Raw genomic sequence first — 21,152 nt, 5'->3', positions numbered from 1 at the left:
ATTGTATGACTTTTCACAGCAGAGCCGTTGCTACTGGTGTGCAAAAATTAATCTGGCAATCAGGGTGGGACCTTTTTCACAGAGCCCGGGGGACAATACCCACAAGGATGTGGTGGCTTCATACGGACCTCACATATGTCATAACCAAAAGGCCAGCTAGGAATCCGAAAGTTCGGCAAGTATCTTTTTTGTTTCTGCGGCCAAGTCATGCTTGTGTCTGCAGATCACATGAATCGAGCTCGGAAGTTGAGAGCTTTCCATTCTATGTTGAGCATTTCGAGCTTCAGGGTTGTTGCGAACTGAACTCTCCTACTTCTACGTCCCCCCCTTTCCCCCCTTCGTGTTTCTGTCGATGGCTGAAGCGATAGCCATTCCCGCCCCCCTTTTCCCCCTCTCCCTGCTTCGTAGATGAAGCTACAAAAGAAGCTTGCGCGAAACAATAAACGTTCACTCGTTGCCCTAGTCTGCGGTTGTCTGCGTATGCTTGCCGTGGCTGCCCGGCTAGCTATGTAACAGTGGCGACGAAGTCGGTTTTCGCTACCCACGGTACCTGACGGACTACGAGTCCTGGCGTCAGACGAACGAGGACCGACCACGATGGCCTCCCTGCAGTTGCCGGATTACGACGAAACGAAAGATAAGTGGAAGCCTTACCTCGTCAGAGCAGAAGCGTATTTCGAGGCGAACAGTGTAACGGACCCGGCTAAGAAGCGAGCACTACTAGTTTCGGCGTTGTCTAGTAAGACGGTCGAGGTGCTAGCCGGCAGAGTAGCCCCGCGTGCACCAAATGAACTGACATACAAGGAAGTCGTTCAGAGCTTGAATGAGTATTATGACCCTAAGAAGCACGAGATAACGGAAAGCTACAAGTTCTTCAATCGCTCACAACTTCCAGGCGAAAGCGTTAGCGCATTTCTCGTTGCTATTCGCCGAATAGCAGACAACTGCAATTTCGGCACGTCTCTTGACCGCATGCTTCGGGATCGCATTGTCTGCGGCGTACGCTCCGTGGCACTGAGGAAACAGATGTTGGCAAAAAAGGATTTAACGCTAGAAGAAGCCGAAGCATTGGCACTGTCTGTCGAAGCAGCTGAAAATGGTGCCGAAAGCATGACCTCAGAAGCTACGCCCTTGCTTAAGCTACGCGCGTCCGAGGCCAACACTGTTAAAACATCTCCGACTCGGCACGCGGCACAGCATTGTGATAGATGCGGAAGCAGCAAACACGACGGCAACAGCTGTCGTTGGATTAGAGCAAGGTGTTATCGCTGCGGACGTCATGGGCATCTCGCAAAGATGTGCCGCACAACCGCCAGTAAGAGCCGCGTCGCAACGCATGCAGTGGAGGGAAGAGCTTTGACTCTCGAAGAAGCCGTAACTGAAGACGACGATAAGGACGAGACACATATATGGACCTTACTTTCTGCACGAAAAAGCCGCCTCGAGCCGCCGATAAGGCGCAGTTTTTCATGGAATGGCGTACAACTTACAATGGAAGTAGATACTGGCTCGCCTGTCTGCGTAATTTCCAAAAACGTGTTTGACAAGCATCGCGAACAGTGGCCAGCGCTTAAACCTTCTCAGGTGAAGTTGTCATGCTACGTTGGACCACTCCCAGTGATGGGGGAATTGCAACTTTGTGTGCAATACAGGGCCGTCTCAGTTTACTGCCGTCTTATTGTACTGAACTGCTCGGGACCTAACCTGTGTGGCCGGGATCTGATTTCCTTGCTCCACAGAGCGGGGGTTCCAGTTTTGCAGCCGTCGGCACAAGACTTGCTACACTCAACGCCAGAACCCGCTGGGGCAGTTCACAACATTGTCGACGACTACCACGACGTCTTCTCCAAGGATCTTGGCCTGATCAAGGGGCCTCCAGCCACATTGCAGCTGAAAGAGGGAGCGGTGCCGAAATTCTGTAAGGCAAGATCCATACCTTACGCTCTAAGGGACAGGGTGACGCAAGAACTGGACAGGCTGGTAGCCATCGGTGTACTTTCACCAGTCCAACATTCCGATTGGGCCACTCCCATCGTGCCGGTACTTAAGAAAGACGGAACTGTTAGAATTTGTGGTGACTTCAAAGCCACCCTAAATCCAGCCTGTACAGTTGAGCAGTACCCTCTCCCAGTGATTGAAGACATGTTTGCATCTCTAAACGGCGGGGAGTATTTTAGCATTCTTGATTTGCGAGATGCCTATAATCAAGTTCCTTTGGATGAAGCCGCAAGGAAGCTCTGCGTCATTAACACGCACAGAGGCTTGTTTTCGTATAATAGGCTTCCCTTCGGAATATCCTCTGCTCCGGCTATTTTTCAAAGAAAAATGGATGCAATACTGTCAGGTTTGCCAGGGGTTCAGGCTTACCTTGATGATGTACTGGTTTCGGAGGCTCGTGGCGATGGGAGTGAACGCCTGAAGAGTGTGTTGCAACGGTTCCGTGAACACGGAGTTAAGCTAAGGTCTGATAAGTGCAGCTTTAGACAGCCTTCTGTCACATATCTCGGCCATCGGATAGACAGAGAGGGTCTTCATCCCACAGAGAAAAATTTGGAAGCGATCGCTCAGGCACCTCGCCCACAGAACGTGGCGGAGCTGCGTTCCTTTTTAGGAATGCTGACGTTTTATGCCAAATTTCTTCCAAATATGTCCACTCTACTTTCTCCGCTCAACAAACTTTTGGAGAAGGGCACAGTATGGCAGTGGGGGCGGCAACAAGAAGCTGCCTTTGAGAAAGCAAAAGACAGCCTAATGCAAGCTCAGGTTCTTGTTCAATTTGACCCGTTGAAAGAGTTGAAGCTCGAATGTGATGCTTCCCCTTACGGTGTGGGCGCGGCGCTTTTTCACACGAGTAACGGCATGCCAAAACCCATTGGGTTCCGGTCCCGTACACTGACGGCCGCCGAGAAAAATTACTCTCAGCTGGAAAGAGAGGCCCTGGCTTTAGTGTTTGGCGTCACTAAGTTTCGTGATTACCTTTTAGGTCGCCAATTCACTCTCGTGACGGACCACCAGCCCCTCTTGAGCTTGTTGCAATCCGACCGCCCGACGCCACCCCTGGCTGCAGCACGTATCCAGCGCTGGGCACTGTACTTGGGTGGCTACCGCTACAAGCTGCAATACACGCCGGGAAAACAGTTGCTCAACGCGGACGCGCTGAGCAGGCTGCCACTGCGGTCTACGGAGGCTGATGACGTGGGTGAGCCACCGGAATATGTCCTCGCTCTGGATAATTTTGACGATGGCGTTATCACAACACGGGAGCTACAGCAGCTATCGGCCACAGACCCCGCAGTAACGGCGGTAAAGAATTGTATATTACATGGCTGGCCCAAAAGTGCAAAACAGCTGGAGGAAACGATGCGGCCGTTTTTCGACCGCAAACTAGAACTGTCCGTAGCCCATGGTCTAGTGTATTGGGGGCATCGCGTAGTGATACCGGAAAAAGCGCGGGACCGTCTTTTGAAACTGTTGCACGAGACCCACCAAGGCTCGTCAGGAATGAAAGCAGTGGCAAGGTCAAAATTCTGGTGGCCCCGACTAGACCGCGATATTGAAGCGCTTTCAGCCGGCTGCACGAACTGTGCCCAAAACATGCCAATGCCGGCAGCGGCACCACCAGTAAACTGGCCGAAAACCAATGAAAAATGGTCGCGGCTACATGTCGATTTTGCCGGACCCATAGCAGGCAAGATGATTCTAGTTGCAGTAGATGCCCATACCAAGTGGATAGAAGCCGTGCCAGTAAAGCATGCCACCACAACAAGCACAATCACCTGTCTGCGCGCCATGTTCAGTCGATTCGGCGTCCCGCGAACCATTGTTTCGGATAATGGGACACAGTTTTCTAGCCAGGATTTTGCTACGTTCGTGGCAAAGAACAACATAATGCATCTGAAAACGGCGCCCTTTCATCCACAGTCTAATGGAGCGGCAGAACGAGCAGTGCGTACAATAAAGGATGGACTTCGGAAGATGAGGGAGGGTAATTTGGAGGACAACCTTGTGCGGCTCCTGTTCAACTACAGGAGAACACCACAGAAGACGGGAAAATCTCCGTCAGAATTGCTGCTAGGGTTCCAGTTACGTTCACGATTGGATGCGTGTTTTCCCTCAACTGTTGCAGACTCGCCGCCGGCATCAGATGACTGGGTGGTCCCCATAGAAAGCAACGTGTACGTGCGGAACTACGGTGTCGGAGAAAAGTGGACACCAGGGCGTGTGCAGTCCACTGCAGGATCCCGAATGGTGACCGTCCAAACTCCTCATTCTGTAGTCAGACGCCACGTTGACCAAGTGCGCCCTCGACAAGCATCGCAGTCCCCATCGCCGGGCTCTGCATCCTTATCAGAGTCTAATATGTCCATGCTGCCGAAACGATCGCCGGGGCCCTCAACTACAAGCTCCACCGTGCTGCCTCCAGAAGCGCTCACTACCGCAAGCCCCCACGACCATCCAGTGCCAACCATGCCACAGGCCGGTCCTACACAAGCGGCGACCCCAAGCGCGGAACCAGTGCTTCGGCGTTCTACCAGACAACGCAAGCCAGTACAACGGTTCCATTTTTAAGAAGAGAGAAGTGTTGCGAACTGAACTCTCCTACTTCTACGTCCCCCCCTTTCCCCCCTTCGTGTTTCTGTCGATGGCTGAAGCGATAGCCATTCCCGCCCCCCTTTTCCCCCTCTCCCTGCTTCGTAGATGAAGCTACAAAAGAAGCTTGCGCGAAACAATAAACGTTCACTCGTTGCCCTAGTCTGCGGTTGTCTGCGTATGCTTGCCGTGGCTGCCCGGCTAGCTATGTAACAAGGGTAAATTGCATAACTGAATAGAAGAAGTTGTGCCTATTTTTACCAATAATTAGCACTTAAACATATGAAATTCACAAGAATTTGGTCCTGTCATGGCCAGGAGAAAAGCTCTTCGAGAAAGCAAGAGAACTAGTTCAAATTTACTGCTGCTCGAAAATGTCTGTAATTGTGGAAAGGTGTAAATTTACTCATAAACTTCAGCTTCACAATGCAAGTGACGAAGATTTGTAGTAGATTTGAAAGACCCAACCCGAAATGTAGCTGTTCGGGTGTTTGCTCTGCATGACAGCATGGTAGCTTGAATTCAACTCACGTTTGAAATCATCTGCTTTTGACAAGAGATAGACCACTTTACAAACTGCTGAAATAAAAGTCGGAAATCTGAAGAAGAGTCAAAATGCAGCGAAAAAAAAAAAGCATTAACAAAAATGTTTTGCCCCCCTCCCTCCCCCAAGGCACTTATTCAAGAAGTTCAAAGTGAATAGGCCCAGAAACGGAACTGGTATAGCTGTCGCAAGGCCCAAGTGCCAGAAAATTGCTGTGACAACAGGTACTCATGCTAGCTATGCTCATCAACAAAACATGTGCCGAGCAGAGATAAACGAAGGCTAAATACATGCAGTCGTTTTGATAAAACCACGAGAAAAACATTCACACACTGCAAGTAACTGTGCAGTCACATCAGCAAAAAAAAAATAATATGGTGTGACTCTTACTGGGAAGCGCCGTGATTCTTAAAATAAAGTGGACACGTGGCCACCACGCCCAATATATGTGGAAGAATTCTTCAAAATAGTCAATTGTTTGGCTAGTTTACATTTGGCCTAGAGGAGCGAGGACTTGGAATCAAAGGAAGACTACTTAGAAGACACTCAACTTACAACCGAGTGTATTTTGAAAGGAATATCGGTGCAAAAACAAATGCGCAGGTACAGTTACACGTAATTTTCACTGAACCAACACCAAATATCTGGGTAAAAAATGTGTTAACAATGTATTATTCCATAAAATGGGCATGCTTAATCAGTTTTTCGATTTTCCTGCATTCAAGAAAATTCATTTCCTTCATTGTCCGATGCACCGATGATGCACTAATGCGTGCGTCTGCGGCAATATCAATCTTTGCTGCCTGTGGTATATTGCGCTAACACTTGTCCACAGCCCTGCCCTTGACATTCGCCTTCTCGAAAAGTGCATTGCAGCCAAATGTACTGCAATGCGCTAGAAAGTGCACCCCATTATTCCAAGCATTCCTCGTAGTTGCGTGCTCTCAGAGTTGATCGTTAGGACAATGGCCTGTTTGGGCGATGTATGCTTTACTATAGCTGAATGGTATCTTTTATACCACTACTTTAGCACGTCAGACAAATGGCTTTTTATGCCTTTTTGACATACTTCTTTCTCTGTACTTTCACCTGCATGAAGTGCGCAAACGGTAAAGCTTTTAGAATGCCGTGAGAACGAGGTCAACGCTCTGCGTAGAAGCTATCCTCTTGAAGTTGCGTGAAATCGTGTTATTGTAGGGAATAGCAACAAAATTGTTCAACTTGTTAAACTTCTGTCGGGTTGGCATGCTGGGTGAACCCGCAATCCGCTTCACAAGGGAGGATGCTATGGGAACGAGCAAAGCGGGAAAAAACCCAAATTTCGAAGGCACAAATTCGGATAGTCAAAGCTGAAGTTGACCTTGAGAGAGCATGGCTTGATCAGAGCGGAGTTGAGGCTCGAACAAGCAATCCGCCTTCTCACCAATAAATTATGAAAAAAGTCAATCGGGAAAATAGCTTTTTTTGACCGTGGTTTATACTCTCAAAAAATGTGGTCGTCACATGTTTTTTTGGATTGCATCATTGTCGGAAAGGTCCATTGTAAAGTATAATGAGGGTGAACTCTGCTTAAAGCAGTGTTCAACCAACAATACGATCAAGTTTTTATTTAGCATTGTTTTTCAGCTGTGACGGCCACATTTACTGAGAGTATTAGCCACGGTCAAAAAAAGCTATCCTCCCATACGACTCTTCTCATACTATACTGGTGGAAAAAGGGATCGCTTCTTCATGCCTTGTTGCGACTCCGGGTCCTGCGGGTGTCAGTTTGGTAGCGGGCCCCCGTCCTAGGACCATTTGTTGAACAAGTAAGTTGAGGCGCTCGTAAAAACGACAACAATTTATTTACATGGTTAGTAACTGAGAATGAAAAAGGAGGTGATCAAGTGATCAGAACTGTACAGGAGAGCTGTTGGACTGTAGAACTTAAAATTTAAAAGTCTTCCGCTTATATAGCGCCTCGTTGCCAACCTTGGGCGTATTGTCCGCGGCTTTAGCCAATACGGGGTTCCATGGTCTAGGTGCTCCACCCTTGAAGGAGGGGAAAACACCACACAATGCATGTGGCAAAGGCACAGTCTACACGATGCCCAAATATGGTCACAAACGCACTGCACCGATGTTTCGCACACATCACCAAGTTTCGCGCATGTCACCGAGTTTCGCGCACGTCCTATGAGCTTAGATGACCTTGGCTTCCAAGACAGTTGGGTGAGGGTCGAAAAACCGGCTGCCAGTACACGTGTCAAACTTGCCTGACTGTGTTTGGGTGGGACAATGTAGAGGTGTGCCAGCATATCGTCAAAATATGCCACCCCATTCAGCCGATCCTATGGAGAAAGGGGAAGGTGGAATGGTCGACTAATCCCTCATCTTCGAGGGGGGCTCGGGCAAGGGCTACAGCAGATAGTGCCTTTTCCTTGCCTTCAACCCCACATTACATTCCTGGTTGTTTGCTAGAAGCTGTGGCTTAGCTGCGCATATCCGTGGCTCCACTTCTCCTCACAAGATGCAGCCACAACCAGTTTGGTTTTAGCTTTTAGCCTGAACTGCAAATACCCTGCTGATTCCGAGATTTCCAGATCCTCGGTGACCTCGAAAATGGCCTTGCTGCCTCCTTGTCTGCCTCGAAAGCCTTGCTCCCAGCAAACACATTGGCTTTTCTTGAGTCGAGCTCACAATGGCCTCTCTCTTGGTTCGTGCGTTTTCTTTGCCCGAACCAGTCCCGAACTCCTCGTTCAGGTTTCGCCGAGAAGAAATCAACCTGTCTTGACGGCACACCCTTGCTTGGAATGCATCGAAATGTTTTCGTCCCGTTCACAAAGGCCCAAAAACTTTAATAATGATGACGGTCGTAACAGCCTCAACACGACTGACCAAGTCATGCTATCATAAGGATAGCCTTAGCTTTGACTGCCAGATTTGCACCTTCTGACTTCGGGTTTTTCTTCCACATTGCTCGCTGCCATAACATCCTTCCTTCTCAAGCAGATTGTGACTTCACTGAGCGTGCCAACATGACAGAGGTCCAACAAGTTTGTTGTAATTCCTTAGATTCACATGATTTCACACAACCTTAAGAGATTGTTCAAAGCATAACCTCGTCTTCTCACCACCTTTAAAGATGTTCTAATTTTGCACTTTTGCACGTGACAGAACAGAGAAAAAATCTGCTCAAAGAAACACAATAAGCCATTTGACCCCTGTGCTACGTAAGTGGTATATAAGATACTAGTCACCTGTGGCAAAGCTTACATCAGTCACACAGGCCGATGCCATAGCGATGGACTCGGAGGGTACGTAACTATGATGAATGCTCGAAGCAATAGGGGGCACTTTCCTGCCCATTGCAATACATGTGACTGCAATGCACTCTTCGAGAAGGCGAATGTCAAGGGAAGGGCTAAGGGCATGTGTGAGCTCAAAATCTTACAGGCGGGAAATATTAAAATTGCCGCCGATTCATTCATTAGTGCATCATCGATGCATCTGACAATAAAGATAATAAACTACCTTGAATAAAGTTTAATCTTAAATGTCATTAAGCATGCCCCATCAATAGTATCGTTGACTTTTACATGTTTTTACGCAGATATTTGTTGTTGGTTCAGTGAAAATCAGGTGTGACTGTGCCTACATATTTCATTTCGAACTAAGATAATTTTCAAAATAAACTAGGTTGCAAGTTGAAAATCTTCTAAGTAGTCTTTTTTCCTTGAAAGTCTTCGCTCTTCTAGGCGAAATATACCTAGAAGTTTGGGCTAAATGGAACTCGGGTTGTTGCAAGGAACTGTGCAGAAGACAGAGTGGATGTGTTAGGGCGATGCAGTGTAAATAAGGCACACAAAGGGCAACCTGCTGTTTTGTTAATGACTGTCAAAGAAAGTGAACAGCAGTTACCTTTGCTGCTGTAAAATTGCTGCCTTAAAAAGGTTTCTTGAAGTGAAAAATTTCTTTGCAGTGCATTAAGAAAAGAGTAGTTAATCTGCACGCGGAGCTTTCAAGCGCTTTTTTTAAATTGATTTGTGCTGTAAAAAACTTCAAAACACAGAAGCTTGTGCCACGACAGAATTGTGATCAGTGTAGTTAATACGGATCTATAGCGTGAAATAGCCCAGCAGGGACTCGAGATGAATAGCTGCACACAAGTTCACGTTTACGTTTTCATTTTATGTACTGCTGTACTACCAAGAGATGTCCCCAATTTACATTCGAATGCAACAATATCCTCTTCCTGAAGTGCCGAGCTGCATATTTTTGCAGCAGGAATAAGGAGTGAAATCTACGACTCCAAAACTGCAGTGTACAGCTGTAGCAGTTATTAGGGTGAGCAAAGAAGTGTGACTTTTTTTTTAAATACTATTTATTTTCTGTGCATTCTTCCCTACTTCATTTCTTGATGCTGTGCCCACTTGATGTCTTGCCACAGGACAGCAGTATGACTTTTACTTCACAATTGCTTCATGGAACATAGAAGACACCTTGCTTGATTTGCCATCTACGCCTGTTACCACCGCCTGTGTGACACCACACCTGAGCAAGCCTGTTCATAGTAAAAAAGCGTTAAGGGGGATATTGCGCCTTCTGGGTACTCTTGAGAGCTCATGTGCCACCTGATAAAGTCAAAGCACTACACGTGACCTGAATGGTTCTCCTTCACATGTCACCATCTTACTGGTTTTTCCTTTTTGAATCAAGGCTTCAGGAACATCTGTATATAGCACCATATTGCTCCCTGCAGCTAAAATGTGGTGTACTACCTAAATGCCAAAACTCTGCATCTTATGCTCACATGAACTTTGAAAGTAGATTTCATACATCACACTATTCCTCTTCTCCAAATTTCCAATTGGCTGACCTAAATGACACACACATAGGCTTTCTGCTCTACTGATGTTCAGTGCATACTTATCACTACAAGGCAAGACGAAGGGGGACACAAACAGGCCCTTTTGTGTGTGCCGAGTTCAAGGTGCTCCCCTTCCTCTTCTTCGGTTTTATTTTATTATATCTGCACTGAAGAACACCGAGGCCAGAAGTCGACCTATGCCAAAAGCTTGTGCGATTTAAGCTAGCACACTGGAAAGGTATTAAAAGAGAAATTGTATCGTTATGTATGAAATCTGCATTCAAAAGCTTATGCAGTGTAAAATACAGTAGAGCTTCGACAGTCGGGTGTTACGTCATGTTTTGGCTGCAAGCTATAATGCTGCTCCCTATGATCGTTACCAAAGTCTTTATTTAAAAAATCAAGAGCGTGATGTGTAACTGTGTGCTATCTGGCCAGTTGAGGCGCCTTACTTTCATGCTGTCAAACATCAACCCAAGAGAGTGGTTACCACCGACGATATCTCTATGGCTTTTCTGTATAAAACAAGTTTGCGAAGCAGTGCTTCTGTATATATAGGGGGAGGGGGGAGGGTAGCAGACGCTAGCCAAGCATGGAGTCTGCTATATCCCGCACAGCAACTTTGATACACACCATACCTCATTCTAGCAGCAAGACCTGCATTGGGCAAACTTTGCATTGGATAATTGAGAAACTTAAGGAATATTCACAATGCGTAAATGATATTTCAAAAGGAAGACATCTTAGTGCTCATATTAACTATACTTCTGCAGCTGTGCCTTATGATTTTGTGAAACACTGATTTTTGGCAGAAGCAAGAGTAAATATGTAAATATGCTGCTTGCACCTATGCTCCCTAAATCAAGAAAATGTAAGCTTTGTATTAATGATACCTCTATATTTATTGTAAACCTCTTTATTTTCAATTCGTGCGTTCACTTCATCGTTAACTATCGGTGTTTTGTTATGTATCATGTTTTGCTGCATATGCAATGTTATGTAGCACTGACATTTATAAGTTGCCGACTGTTTATTCTCATTAGGCAAGAACTGTTGAAAATTTTGAATAAACGAGAGGCCGAAAGAAAAGACTCACCAGAATCGAGAGCAACTTTATTGACCCAGTGGCCAGAAAAAGTAGTGCACGTCTGTACACAAGCACAATTACAGGCAACTAAGTGTGCCTGGCTTTTAGCCAGTGTTTGGCCATAACTGAAAGTCATAGCACTGTTAAGGTATGTGCTAAATCTGCATTGCTTTGGCGTGGCCGGCACTTTAGTGGAGTCATCATGAGTCACTGTTCACCCATCGTTGCCCGACTCAAACTCCTAAGCAGCATCAGATTGATGTCTCCCTACTTTGGTCTTGCAAATTATTACAGCTTCTTTCACCGCCATCTGTGTCTTGTAAAGTCTGAATTTTCTTGTTCTAACGACACCAACGGAATTGGTAGCATCGCAGCCTTTTTAGCAGGCCTTGCAAGAAACAAGAGAGCAAGACACAAAACACTCTTGGCCACAGAAATAATTGTCAAGCAAACTCTGAAATGCCTAAAGGAACTAAGTTTGCACCACTCGTGTTTCTTTGATTTCAACGTACGTGTGGCCACTTTGAGCAATAAACAAGCTGATTCTGAGTATGGCTTGCCTTGCAGTTATGTTGTGGCACTCATTTAATAAATACCCGGCCAACAACGGCCATTACGTGCCGCCAAAAAACGCATAACCTTCGAAATTGACAATTGGAATTCCTGCAATGACTTTTACCCGGACAATATCTCCAGCCTTAGTCACTGCAACTTTTTAGTGCTGGCAACATATTTATTTTAAAAACAATGCGGGCAGCTGATCATGGCATTCGATGCTGCATTTGATCAGCCAGCCTGAGTGCGGAAAATCTGAATGGTGCACTGTGAGGCGTCAAAATACTCGGTCCTGAGTGTGCAACGTTTCAATGGGATAAGTGGCGGTGCCACCGTGATGTTCGAATGAATGGGCATGTTGGAATTTTCAGGGCCAGAGGAAACGGTGGGTAGCTGTACATGTTGCAAAAACAACAAAGTTGTTAGCGCCAGTGCTGGTTTTTTTATAATTTGGGGGGTCTTCCTGGCTTGCACTCACTATTTTTCCATAAAACGAATGTGCTTTGTGACTGACAATTATGAATATATATATAGACAAAGTGTGTATACCTGTATAAAAAGTATAAGAAACAACTTTTTTTCTGGCATGATCACATCGCAGGCACACTTGCAACGCGCACGCTCTGTGGTGGCAGATGTAACCTCCCTGACGTGCGAAATGTCAGTCATCTCAGTGTTTTGTCAGGCTAGATAAAGTTTTAGTGGCTCGTGTTGAGGGACTGTGCTAGTGAATAATGCAGCAACCTATTGAACAGCAACATGACTGAACATGAATATTTCAGTTAGCCTCCCAATACATGACCACCTGACCTAAATGAAGTCTGAATGATTACCCGATTCCCTTACTGCACTTACTTAGCACCAGCAGACTCTTTCCTGTTCCGCAAAGTAAAATCTACCTGCAATGCACACCACCATGCGTCAGAAAAACTTATGCGCATACCCTTTAAGGAATCCGTACAGCGATAGATTTGTTTGCAACCTTTTTTTTATATTTAGCTTTTCTTGTGGTAGTATTGACATTGAAACATAACTGCTCTAACGCGTCGTATAATCATTACTAGTGCATTAATTACGATATTGTGTTGATAAAAAACGCCTGCCTAAGTATTCCAAGAGACAAGCACCCCACAGCGTGAAATTGCCTGAGACTGCATGCGCTGAAGCATCGGTCAAGAGACCGATGCTTTAGCGCATGCAGTCTCAAAAATTAGGAGTCCTGTGGGTTGTGAAGAACGAATAAACAATGCGAGGCCTTTGATCGTATCCCCTGAGATAAAATGAGGACAACTGCTGCCATAAGCAGCATACACCACTGTGAGAGCAGCCCGACAACAGAGTGAGGGAGGAGAGGGGTGAGATACCGATGCTTCAGCGCATGCAGTCTCAAATATCGAGAGTCCTACGGGTGGTGAAGAATGAATAAACAATGTGAGGACCTTGATCAAATGCCCCTGAGATATAAAGAGGACAACTAATGCCACAAGCAGCCAAAACCACTGTGAGAGAAGCTCGGCAACAGATTGAGAGGGAGGAAAGGTCAGGTGGCATTCCCCACCGGGTGCCAGTTGGGGTTTGGTGCGCGCCCCACAAATGTTCGCTGTTGTTGACCTTACTCCCCTGACTCATACAACGTGACGCGCGATTTCTGTTTGCAGCACGGAGGAAGGAAAGGTAGGAGAGGCCCTGACGCCACTCGTTGTGAAGCCTCAATGAAGCCGGAAGTCAGCCATAATGACTGGGCGGATTCTCCTGTCTTCTTTATTTCCGAATGTAGAGCAGAAGGCACGACTCTCTCTTCGGCTCGGAAAGCACGTGAGCTGCGCAGCGCGCGTGTCGTGACGATCCGAAACCAATGGAACGGGGCTCAACACTCTGGGCCAGCGCAACAGCTTCGGCGAAATCATTTCGTCCCAGTATTAACAGCTAGTAACAGCGCACCGACAACGTAGCAAGTACCAGAGAATGCGCGCTAGATGCACTGACAACGATAAGTGTTTTCATGTCAATCATTCAGCAACTCTACAGACAACATGATCGGTCGTGCGCCTTCTACGGTTGCATTCCGCAACACGGCTGACGCAGCATCCGGCCACCGTGTCCGTGTTCCGCGTGAAACTTACCGGCGTCAGCATTCTGCGACCGTGGTGACTTTGAGCACGGTGCAAGTGGCACTTGAACGCGGTTGCTGTTACGTTGAGATTACATGCAATGCTTGGGGATAGTATACGAAGCGGAAGAGAAAAGGTGTTTTAATACGCACATGCAAGTTGTTACTGTATACACACAACATGAAACTACGTATGTGGACATGGTCCTCATTGCGTCCGGCTGGGCTCAACAGCGTCGTTCGTTGTCACAAGCAGAAGCACTTCCCAACCATCACTGACCTGCAAGGCGTTCGTCGTCGTTCCGCTTCTTCACGGCGCCCTACGCAATTTCGCTGAACACTAATTGCTTCATCCGCGTCATCTGCCACACGACATATGGATATGCACTCGTTCTACGCACTGTTGAAACCACCTGATGGACAAAAGGACTTGTGAACGTTGCTAAGAGTACAGTAACTCCCAGGAGAACACTTCGTAAACTCTAACGTGACGCAGAACACGGATATTGTCCGCCACGGCTCAACACGAAACCTGGGGAGGCACACATGCCACCGGCAGCCGAGACCGCTCATTGCTAGACCAGCTCTAATGCATAACACGTAACCATAGCAAAGCCGCCATTGTGGCCAGTGAGTATAGCCGCCATGAAGTCATTTGCTCCACACTTTTCACGCCGCGCGCCGGCTGGGCAAGCCCTCTTCTACCTTTCCTTCCTCCGTGGTTTGCATCAAGTCAGAGATGTCGATTGGTGCTAATAACTCAGATGAGCACTCACCCTTACTCTAAAACCAAGTTAAAATATTTTATAGGCAGCGCTCTTCAATAATAATTGGTCATAAGTGCCTCCGCATGCTGGACTGTCAGACAACACAAGCATTTCAAGTTTCCATATTGGGGTCAAGGGTCGTTTAAAAACCTTTCAGAATTACAAGGACGCATTTTAGTACTGAAAAAGCCATTGGCAAAACTGTGTCGGTGCTCAAAACTTCTAAGGCTTTCGAATGACTGAGCAGCGTCTTGAATAAACTTGTTTTTTCAGAACTTTTTCATATACAAAAGGTTTACCATGGTAGGCTCGAATTTTCTGGGAAAGAATTCATAGACACACAGAAGTGTAGGTTGCAAAAAATATATGTCTGCACGACCCATGTATGTGCAGCTGTTAAAACTGCTAGTAGTCATTAAGGCGAGTATGGAACACTTTTCCTGCCTGCTGGAATGGTAAAACACGTAATATTTTATGAGTTCGAAGATAACTAATAATATTTACATACAACATGAGGGCATCCCGTCTTACAGAATGAAACCTTTATTATGAATGAACGGAATAAGAGGAACATTAAGGACTTGTGCACCTACGTTAGGTATGTTATAAATAATGAACAAGTTGGTGGAACATCGGACGTGTTCCAAGTTGATAGGTTTGGCCTCTGCCAAACCTATCACTGTGCACCTTTCTCACAACTACACTATAACTACTTCAAATAACACCCGCTATATTTTCATTGGTTTTCTTATTAATAATAACAATTTGTTAAGGATGGAATACGAGCTCCTGACATTCTCCATTTTTTGCGTTCATTCCATACTATGAAGGGATTTAATGATGGTGAGCACTTTGCACGAAACAAAGGTCTGCCATGAATTTTCTTACAGGCACTCGGGTTTCACCTCCCAAATTAAGGCATTATTATTAAAAGGAGTTGAGGAAAGAGTGAAACCATTCACCTCCGTCTACCCTATTTCCAAATTCTGCGACGTTATGGTAAGGCAATACTTCCAACTTCTTTGGTGGGCACTTTGGCTACAAGCTTCGATTTTTTTTTTTTTGAGAAACTTGTTTTCGTTTTCGAAACTAGCCTTTCACCTTACCTTACATCACGACAGTCATTCAAATTAGCGCCCATAGTAAGTAATGAACCACTTAAAAAATTCTTTCATTATGATCCCTCTTTCGAATGCCAGTTCTTTTAAAATTCTGCTGTGCCCCATTCTATGCAATTTCGGCTCACCAAGCACTTGACATGTTGTTCACGCAAATTGATATAATTGTCCGTGACACCACCAAAATAAGACATGCTTGTGAAACATGCCTTGTCAATATTAATTGGTCAGATCATGCGCGGTTAAAGAATATCTTTCTATTGGCTCAACAGCATCGGCGCTGCACGTTACAATTTTGCTCAGTTTTGTTTAGTGCTGCAATAGTGCAGTGCCTGTGCTAGTCCGTTCTTGTCCGATCCTATCCTTCCTAGTGCAGTGCCTGTGCTAGTCCGTTCTTATCCGTTCCTATCCTATGTCAGTCCTGTCTACTTGCGCTACTCGTAATAATTTTTATGTCCAAACACGAAGTAGCCCAATCATCAACTCTTTTTAAAGTGTTGCTTTCTTTCTTTTATCGCTTAAACGAGCGCTATTTCTGTCCTAACTGGTGCAGAAAAACAGATTGCCCTTGCGCTTCACCATGATGGGAAGCTTGTTTTTCAAGTGTAATTAGCATTTTCTGGAATAGACTACGTTCTTGCACCTCATGCGGAATACACGAGAAAAGCAGCCAGAGAATAGTTCACATGGCATGCATTATTCAACTTTTATACAAACAGCTGCATTTTGGAGCTCTTGACTTGAATTAAAAAAAAATAGTGGTGTATATTTTGCGCTGCTGCTATTTTTTTTTTCTTACAAAAGTGCTTCTCTGCTGGTCTATCCTGATAAGTTAGATTGCAGGTAATTGTAACGTTTCCATTGACACTACCTTTGCCTAAAGAGTGGTGGCAGCGTATTTAATTGATTTATTGATATGTGGGGCTTTAACGTCCCAAAACCACTGTGTAAATAATAGAGACGCCCTAGTGGAGGGCTCTGGAAATTTAGACCACCTGGGGTTCTTTAACCTGCGCCCCAAAATTAGCACACGGGCCTACATTTTTGCCTCCATCGTAAATGCAGCTGCCGGGATTCGAACCCGCGACCTGCGGATCAGTAGCTGAGTTCCTCAATTAGATTTTTTATGAAGTGAAGGTTCTTGAATACTCCACTGGCTTTTTGACTGGGCCCAGGTAGGTCAATGACCCATACATACATGTTTAGTATATTGTACCTTGAAAACCAACGCAAGCAAGCTCAATGCAAAATTTCCGTAAATGTAATACGTAGGTTGGTGTTACAATCAGTGCAGCATTAATTTTTCACCTGCCATGACCTATGTAATTGAAACCATAATTAATGCACTATAGTTATTCTCCACAATGTTTTTCCTGGCCTAATTGTTAATTGCATTACTGTTACTGTGTCTAACAAAAAAAAATAAGCGCATCGAAGGCATTCCGCTTTTTTGTTAATTTGCATTCAGTTAGCGCGTTATAACTGGGTCATTACACGCCAAGCAACCAGGGTTCTTCAGATCATCACAAATATGGCCCAAAAAATTTCACATTTGTCAAAGGACTCGTCCTGGTTGTTTATTTTCCTTGCAAAAAGTTTTCGTGCTTATTGCTGTAGTTCTGTGCCGACTGAGCTAGAGGGCATCAAAAAGCAATTTTTTCATAACATTTTTTGCAATTCACTCAATAAAGTGGTATTGGTTGGCAGGTAATGAGGCAATGTAACTTTAAAATAATGACTCATTTATGTATATCAATTCCTCGTGAGCTTCTCACTCCGGCAAATCTGAATAGTAGCCAAATTTGGTAGTTTTTTTTTTTTCAGGAAACATGAAAAGCTCAAAGATTACAAATAGATTATGTGCAGCTGGCCTGCTTGACATGCTAAAAATTTTAAATAATTTAGGCGCTGAAAGTATAGCAGATCGTCTGAGAAAAAAATCGCGATTTACCCTTTTTGTGGGGGTGGGGGGGAGAAGCCCTGTATTCAGCGTCAAAAGTCACCATGGCGCTTGGGCAAAAAGTATGTAAGATATCTCAATTGAGAGCGTTATGTATTAGCTGAACGTAGGTACAGTTACTAGAGAGTATTATTTTTACACTAAAAATATATTTCTTAATTTAATGTTTTTTTACAGCTCTGGCCTACGTATCTCTGCAGCATGATGCAAATGAAATATTTTTGGTGGGGTTGTGTGAAGGCGAAGTGATGACAGCCACACTTTATGTACATTCTTGTGTGCATTTGTATCTTTACAGGTATATATGCTTATAAATAACTAAACTGAAAAATATCTGAACAGCAAGAGGGAGAGGGGGGTGTAGAGCAGCTCTCTCTCTTCTTTCCTAGTTTTGACTCTGACGTAGAATCAAGCTGTGCCCACAGCTCACCAGTGACAAGTTCAGCGATGATTGCAGCTAGTCTTTGATCGCGGGAGCATCGCCTTTTCATTTCACTCACCGGCGCTTGAAGCAACTGACATGCCTTGAATCGATCTCCTCGTTGCTCAATAATGTTACAGTGTAAGACCCGACGTCAGCGACGACTAACACACTGTATGCCGCTGACAAACTAGAAGTTCATGCGCTCACGTTGTTGTCGCCTCGTAGAAAAAAAAGCACGCACTGCATCTGTCTTCTGCATAAGGTGGTGTTTTGAAAAACTATAAGCACTTTCGTCACATATACAGGGTGACCCGCGTTCACAAGTGTGATTCGAGAATTTGCGGCGAATTTTTAAAATTCGTTATCTAAACGTTTAAAGAACTTGGGGTTGTATAATTTGGCACATATCATCACGTTACTGTCGAGAACACATGTTTATAGTTTTAATAGATTGATATGTAGGGTTTAACGTCCCGAAACCACCGTATGATCATGAGAGACGCTGTAGTGGAGGGCTTCGGAAATTTCAACCACCTGGGGGTCTTTAACGTGTACCCAAACCTGGATACACGGTCCTAGAGCATTTTCGCCTCCGCTGGAAATGCAGGTGCCGTAACCGGGATTCGATCCCTCCACCTGCGGGTCAGTAGCCGAGTGCCTTAAAACCACTAGACTATCACGGTGGGGCACTATAATTTTTTTGGATTAAAAATTATTTGGAGCCATTGCTTATTAGGTTAGAACATGATTACTGTGCGCCTAAATGGAATGTCGCATTTTCGCGAGGATTAAATTTTGGCGATTCAGTGCTATTGTCTCTTTTAACTGGATCCTCATCGATTTTATGTGTGTGGGTATTGCTTCCACTACCAGTGACTTATGCTGACGAATCTTCGAATAGCATGCCAGTAAAAAACCACACTGGCGAATGAACAAAAAACACCAGCTACTAGACCCCAACAATAAACTTAAAGCACCGTGCGGGCTTTAAGTTACGTCGACAGCCCCACCGCGGTGGCCTAGTGGCTAAGGTACACGGCTGCTGACCCGCATATCGCGGGATCGATTCGCGGCTGCGGCGGCTGTGTTTTCGATGGAGGTGGAGATGTTGTAGGCCCGTGTGCTCGAATTTGGGTGCACGTTAAAGAACCCCAGGTGGTCGAAATTACCGAAGCCCTCCACTACGGCATCTCTCATATAATCATATATAGTGGTTTTGGGACGTTAAACACCACATATCAATCAATAAATCATTTACAGACTGGACGTCAGAGAAACATCCATGGCCTATAAGGAACCGACTAAAGGTGAGTCCTGTGCCGAAACAGCGAATGTTTCTAGTACCTTCTTGAATAAAAAAAGGTTTGGAAACAGTGCATCCCAAGCAAAGTGAATGTTTCTGCTTTGTTGCGGATCCTAGCGCTATTAACCAGTAGTTATTTCGAATCCCAGCGCTGATCACCAGTTGTTACAGACCGGGGTATACCCGACGCTTCCCTGCTGACGTTGGTTGCCAGAACGTCAGGGTTACGTCAGACCCCGTCTCTTGGGGTAGCGTGGCGTAAGTGCGGGTGGAGGAAACGAACACTGAAAAGATGGGTATACGAAAAACAAACAGGTTTATGGCACTATTTACACTTGTTTACAGCATTGAGAGGTTAGGAGTTTCACAAACCACGAGCGTGGTGGTTGAACCGTTCCATGGCTCATAGCGACGTCCAGCACTCTGCAGGGTCGTTTTAAGCACTGTCGGGCTCCTCTTACTAGACTGGAACACAAATCACTAACACAAAACACCGCCCACAGGGCATCAGTCAATAACACACTGTCCGCTGAATAGTTATTGCATCACCACGAGTGTGGTGGTTGAACCGTTCCATGGCTCATAGCGACGTCCAGCACTCTGCAGGGTCGTTTTAAGCCCTGTCGGGCTCCTCTTACTTGACTGGAACACAAATCACTAACACAAAACACCGCCCACAGGGCATCAGTCAATAACGCACTGTCCGCTGAATAGTTATTGCATCACCACGAGTGTGGTGGTTGAACCGTTCCATGGCTCATAGCGACGTCCAGCACTCTGCAGGGTCGTTTTAAGCCCTGTCGGGCTCCTCTTACTTGACTGGAACACAAATCACTAACACAAAAGACCGCCCACAGGGCATCAGTCAATAACACACTGTCCGCTGAATAGTTATTGCACCTCCCAACGCAATGCTCCTCCGGGCCGAGGTTCACTGAGGAGAGTGTAGATGTGTTCCTTCCCGGAACAAGTTGGCGGTTTTATGGCTGCTGCTGTCTTTCCCTGAAAGGGCAGCCAAGGAGTAGAGGTTTCAATCTCGTAGACACGACCTGCACGGTCGGTCTGCTTTGCCGTATCGGTAAACAAGCCATCAGGAGGAAATGCTTGTAGGGACGTTGGACCACGGACCATCTTCTAATCCTTTTGTCGCTCCCCGCCGCTGGACGCTGGTTTCGAGAGAACTGGGGTTCCGGGCGTGGGAGCGCTGCCCGGCTACGTTCTACTGACGAGAGTCACAACTGCTATAACACGCTTAGCGGCTCGTGTTTTACCTGCGGGACTCCAAACAAAGTAAACAATCAAGGAATCGTTTCTCTTTAGTACACACAATATTAATAACTAACAGACAATCATGACAAGGAAAGTGTAGGGGATGTTATTAGTCAATTGCCAGCTCTTCAATAGATTCACGTGCTACGTGACGCCAACAGGCAAAAAAGTGTTCCACACTAGCCGTAATGGCTACCAGTGTTGCTAATACGTTGAAATGCACCTATATACCGTTGTGACTGTATTTAAGCAGCAGACAGCATTCGCATTTGCGATAAGAATATTCTTCATAAGCATAAAACTTTTACAAGAGGGCCTCTTTATGGCTCCTTCACACAGGTCACGCGACCATTTGCGATTGGCGACCTGCATGTCAGCACAGTGAATGAACATCTCCGCGCGCCCAGTCATTGCCGCGTAAAATAAACTGACGTCCTGGACGAACACAACTGATTGCTTGATATGTAGGGTTTAACGTCCCAAAACCGCCATATGATTATGAGAGACACCGTAGTAGATTTGATTTGTGGGGTTTAATGTCCCAAAACCACCATATGATTATGAGAGACGCCGTAG

At 45.7% G+C, this 21,152-nt stretch overlaps 1 protein-coding gene across 2 annotated transcripts; it reads left to right on the top strand.

The window, feature by feature from the left end:
- Positions 1–309: 309 nt before the first annotated feature.
- LOC119177073 (uncharacterized) lies at positions 310–4,752 on the top strand. Of its 2 annotated transcripts, XM_037428454.2 has the most exons (3): positions 311–1,918; positions 2,984–3,199; positions 4,127–4,752. In XM_037428454.2, the coding sequence occupies exons 1-3, from the start codon at positions 598–600 to the stop codon at positions 4,567–4,569; spliced, it is 1,980 nt and encodes a 659-aa protein (XP_037284351.2). In that variant the 5' UTR covers positions 311–597; the 3' UTR covers positions 4,570–4,752. The 2 variants fall into 2 exon arrangements, with proteins under 2 accessions (XP_075735457.1, XP_037284351.2); XM_075879342.1 differs by having other exon boundaries at positions 310–3,199.
- Positions 4,753–21,152: the final 16,400 nt, after the last annotated feature.

The sequence above is a fragment of the Rhipicephalus microplus genome, chromosome X (assembly GCF_043290135.1).
Source record: "Rhipicephalus microplus isolate Deutch F79 chromosome X, USDA_Rmic, whole genome shotgun sequence".
In the NCBI taxonomy this organism is placed as follows: Eukaryota; Metazoa; Arthropoda; class Arachnida; order Ixodida; family Ixodidae; genus Rhipicephalus; species Rhipicephalus microplus.
Note: the sequence above shows the minus strand (reverse complement) of the source record. Positions and strands in the feature narration are given on the sequence as shown.

Coding starts and splice junctions, on each gene's coding strand:
- LOC119177073 (XM_075879342.1), top strand. CDS start 598: ATGGCCTCCCTGCAGTTGCCGGATTACGACGAAACGAAAGATAAGTGG. Junction 3,200..4,126: donor TACGGAGGCTGATGACGTGG/GTGAGCCACCGG, acceptor CAACTGTTGCAG/ACTCGCCGCCGGCATCAGAT.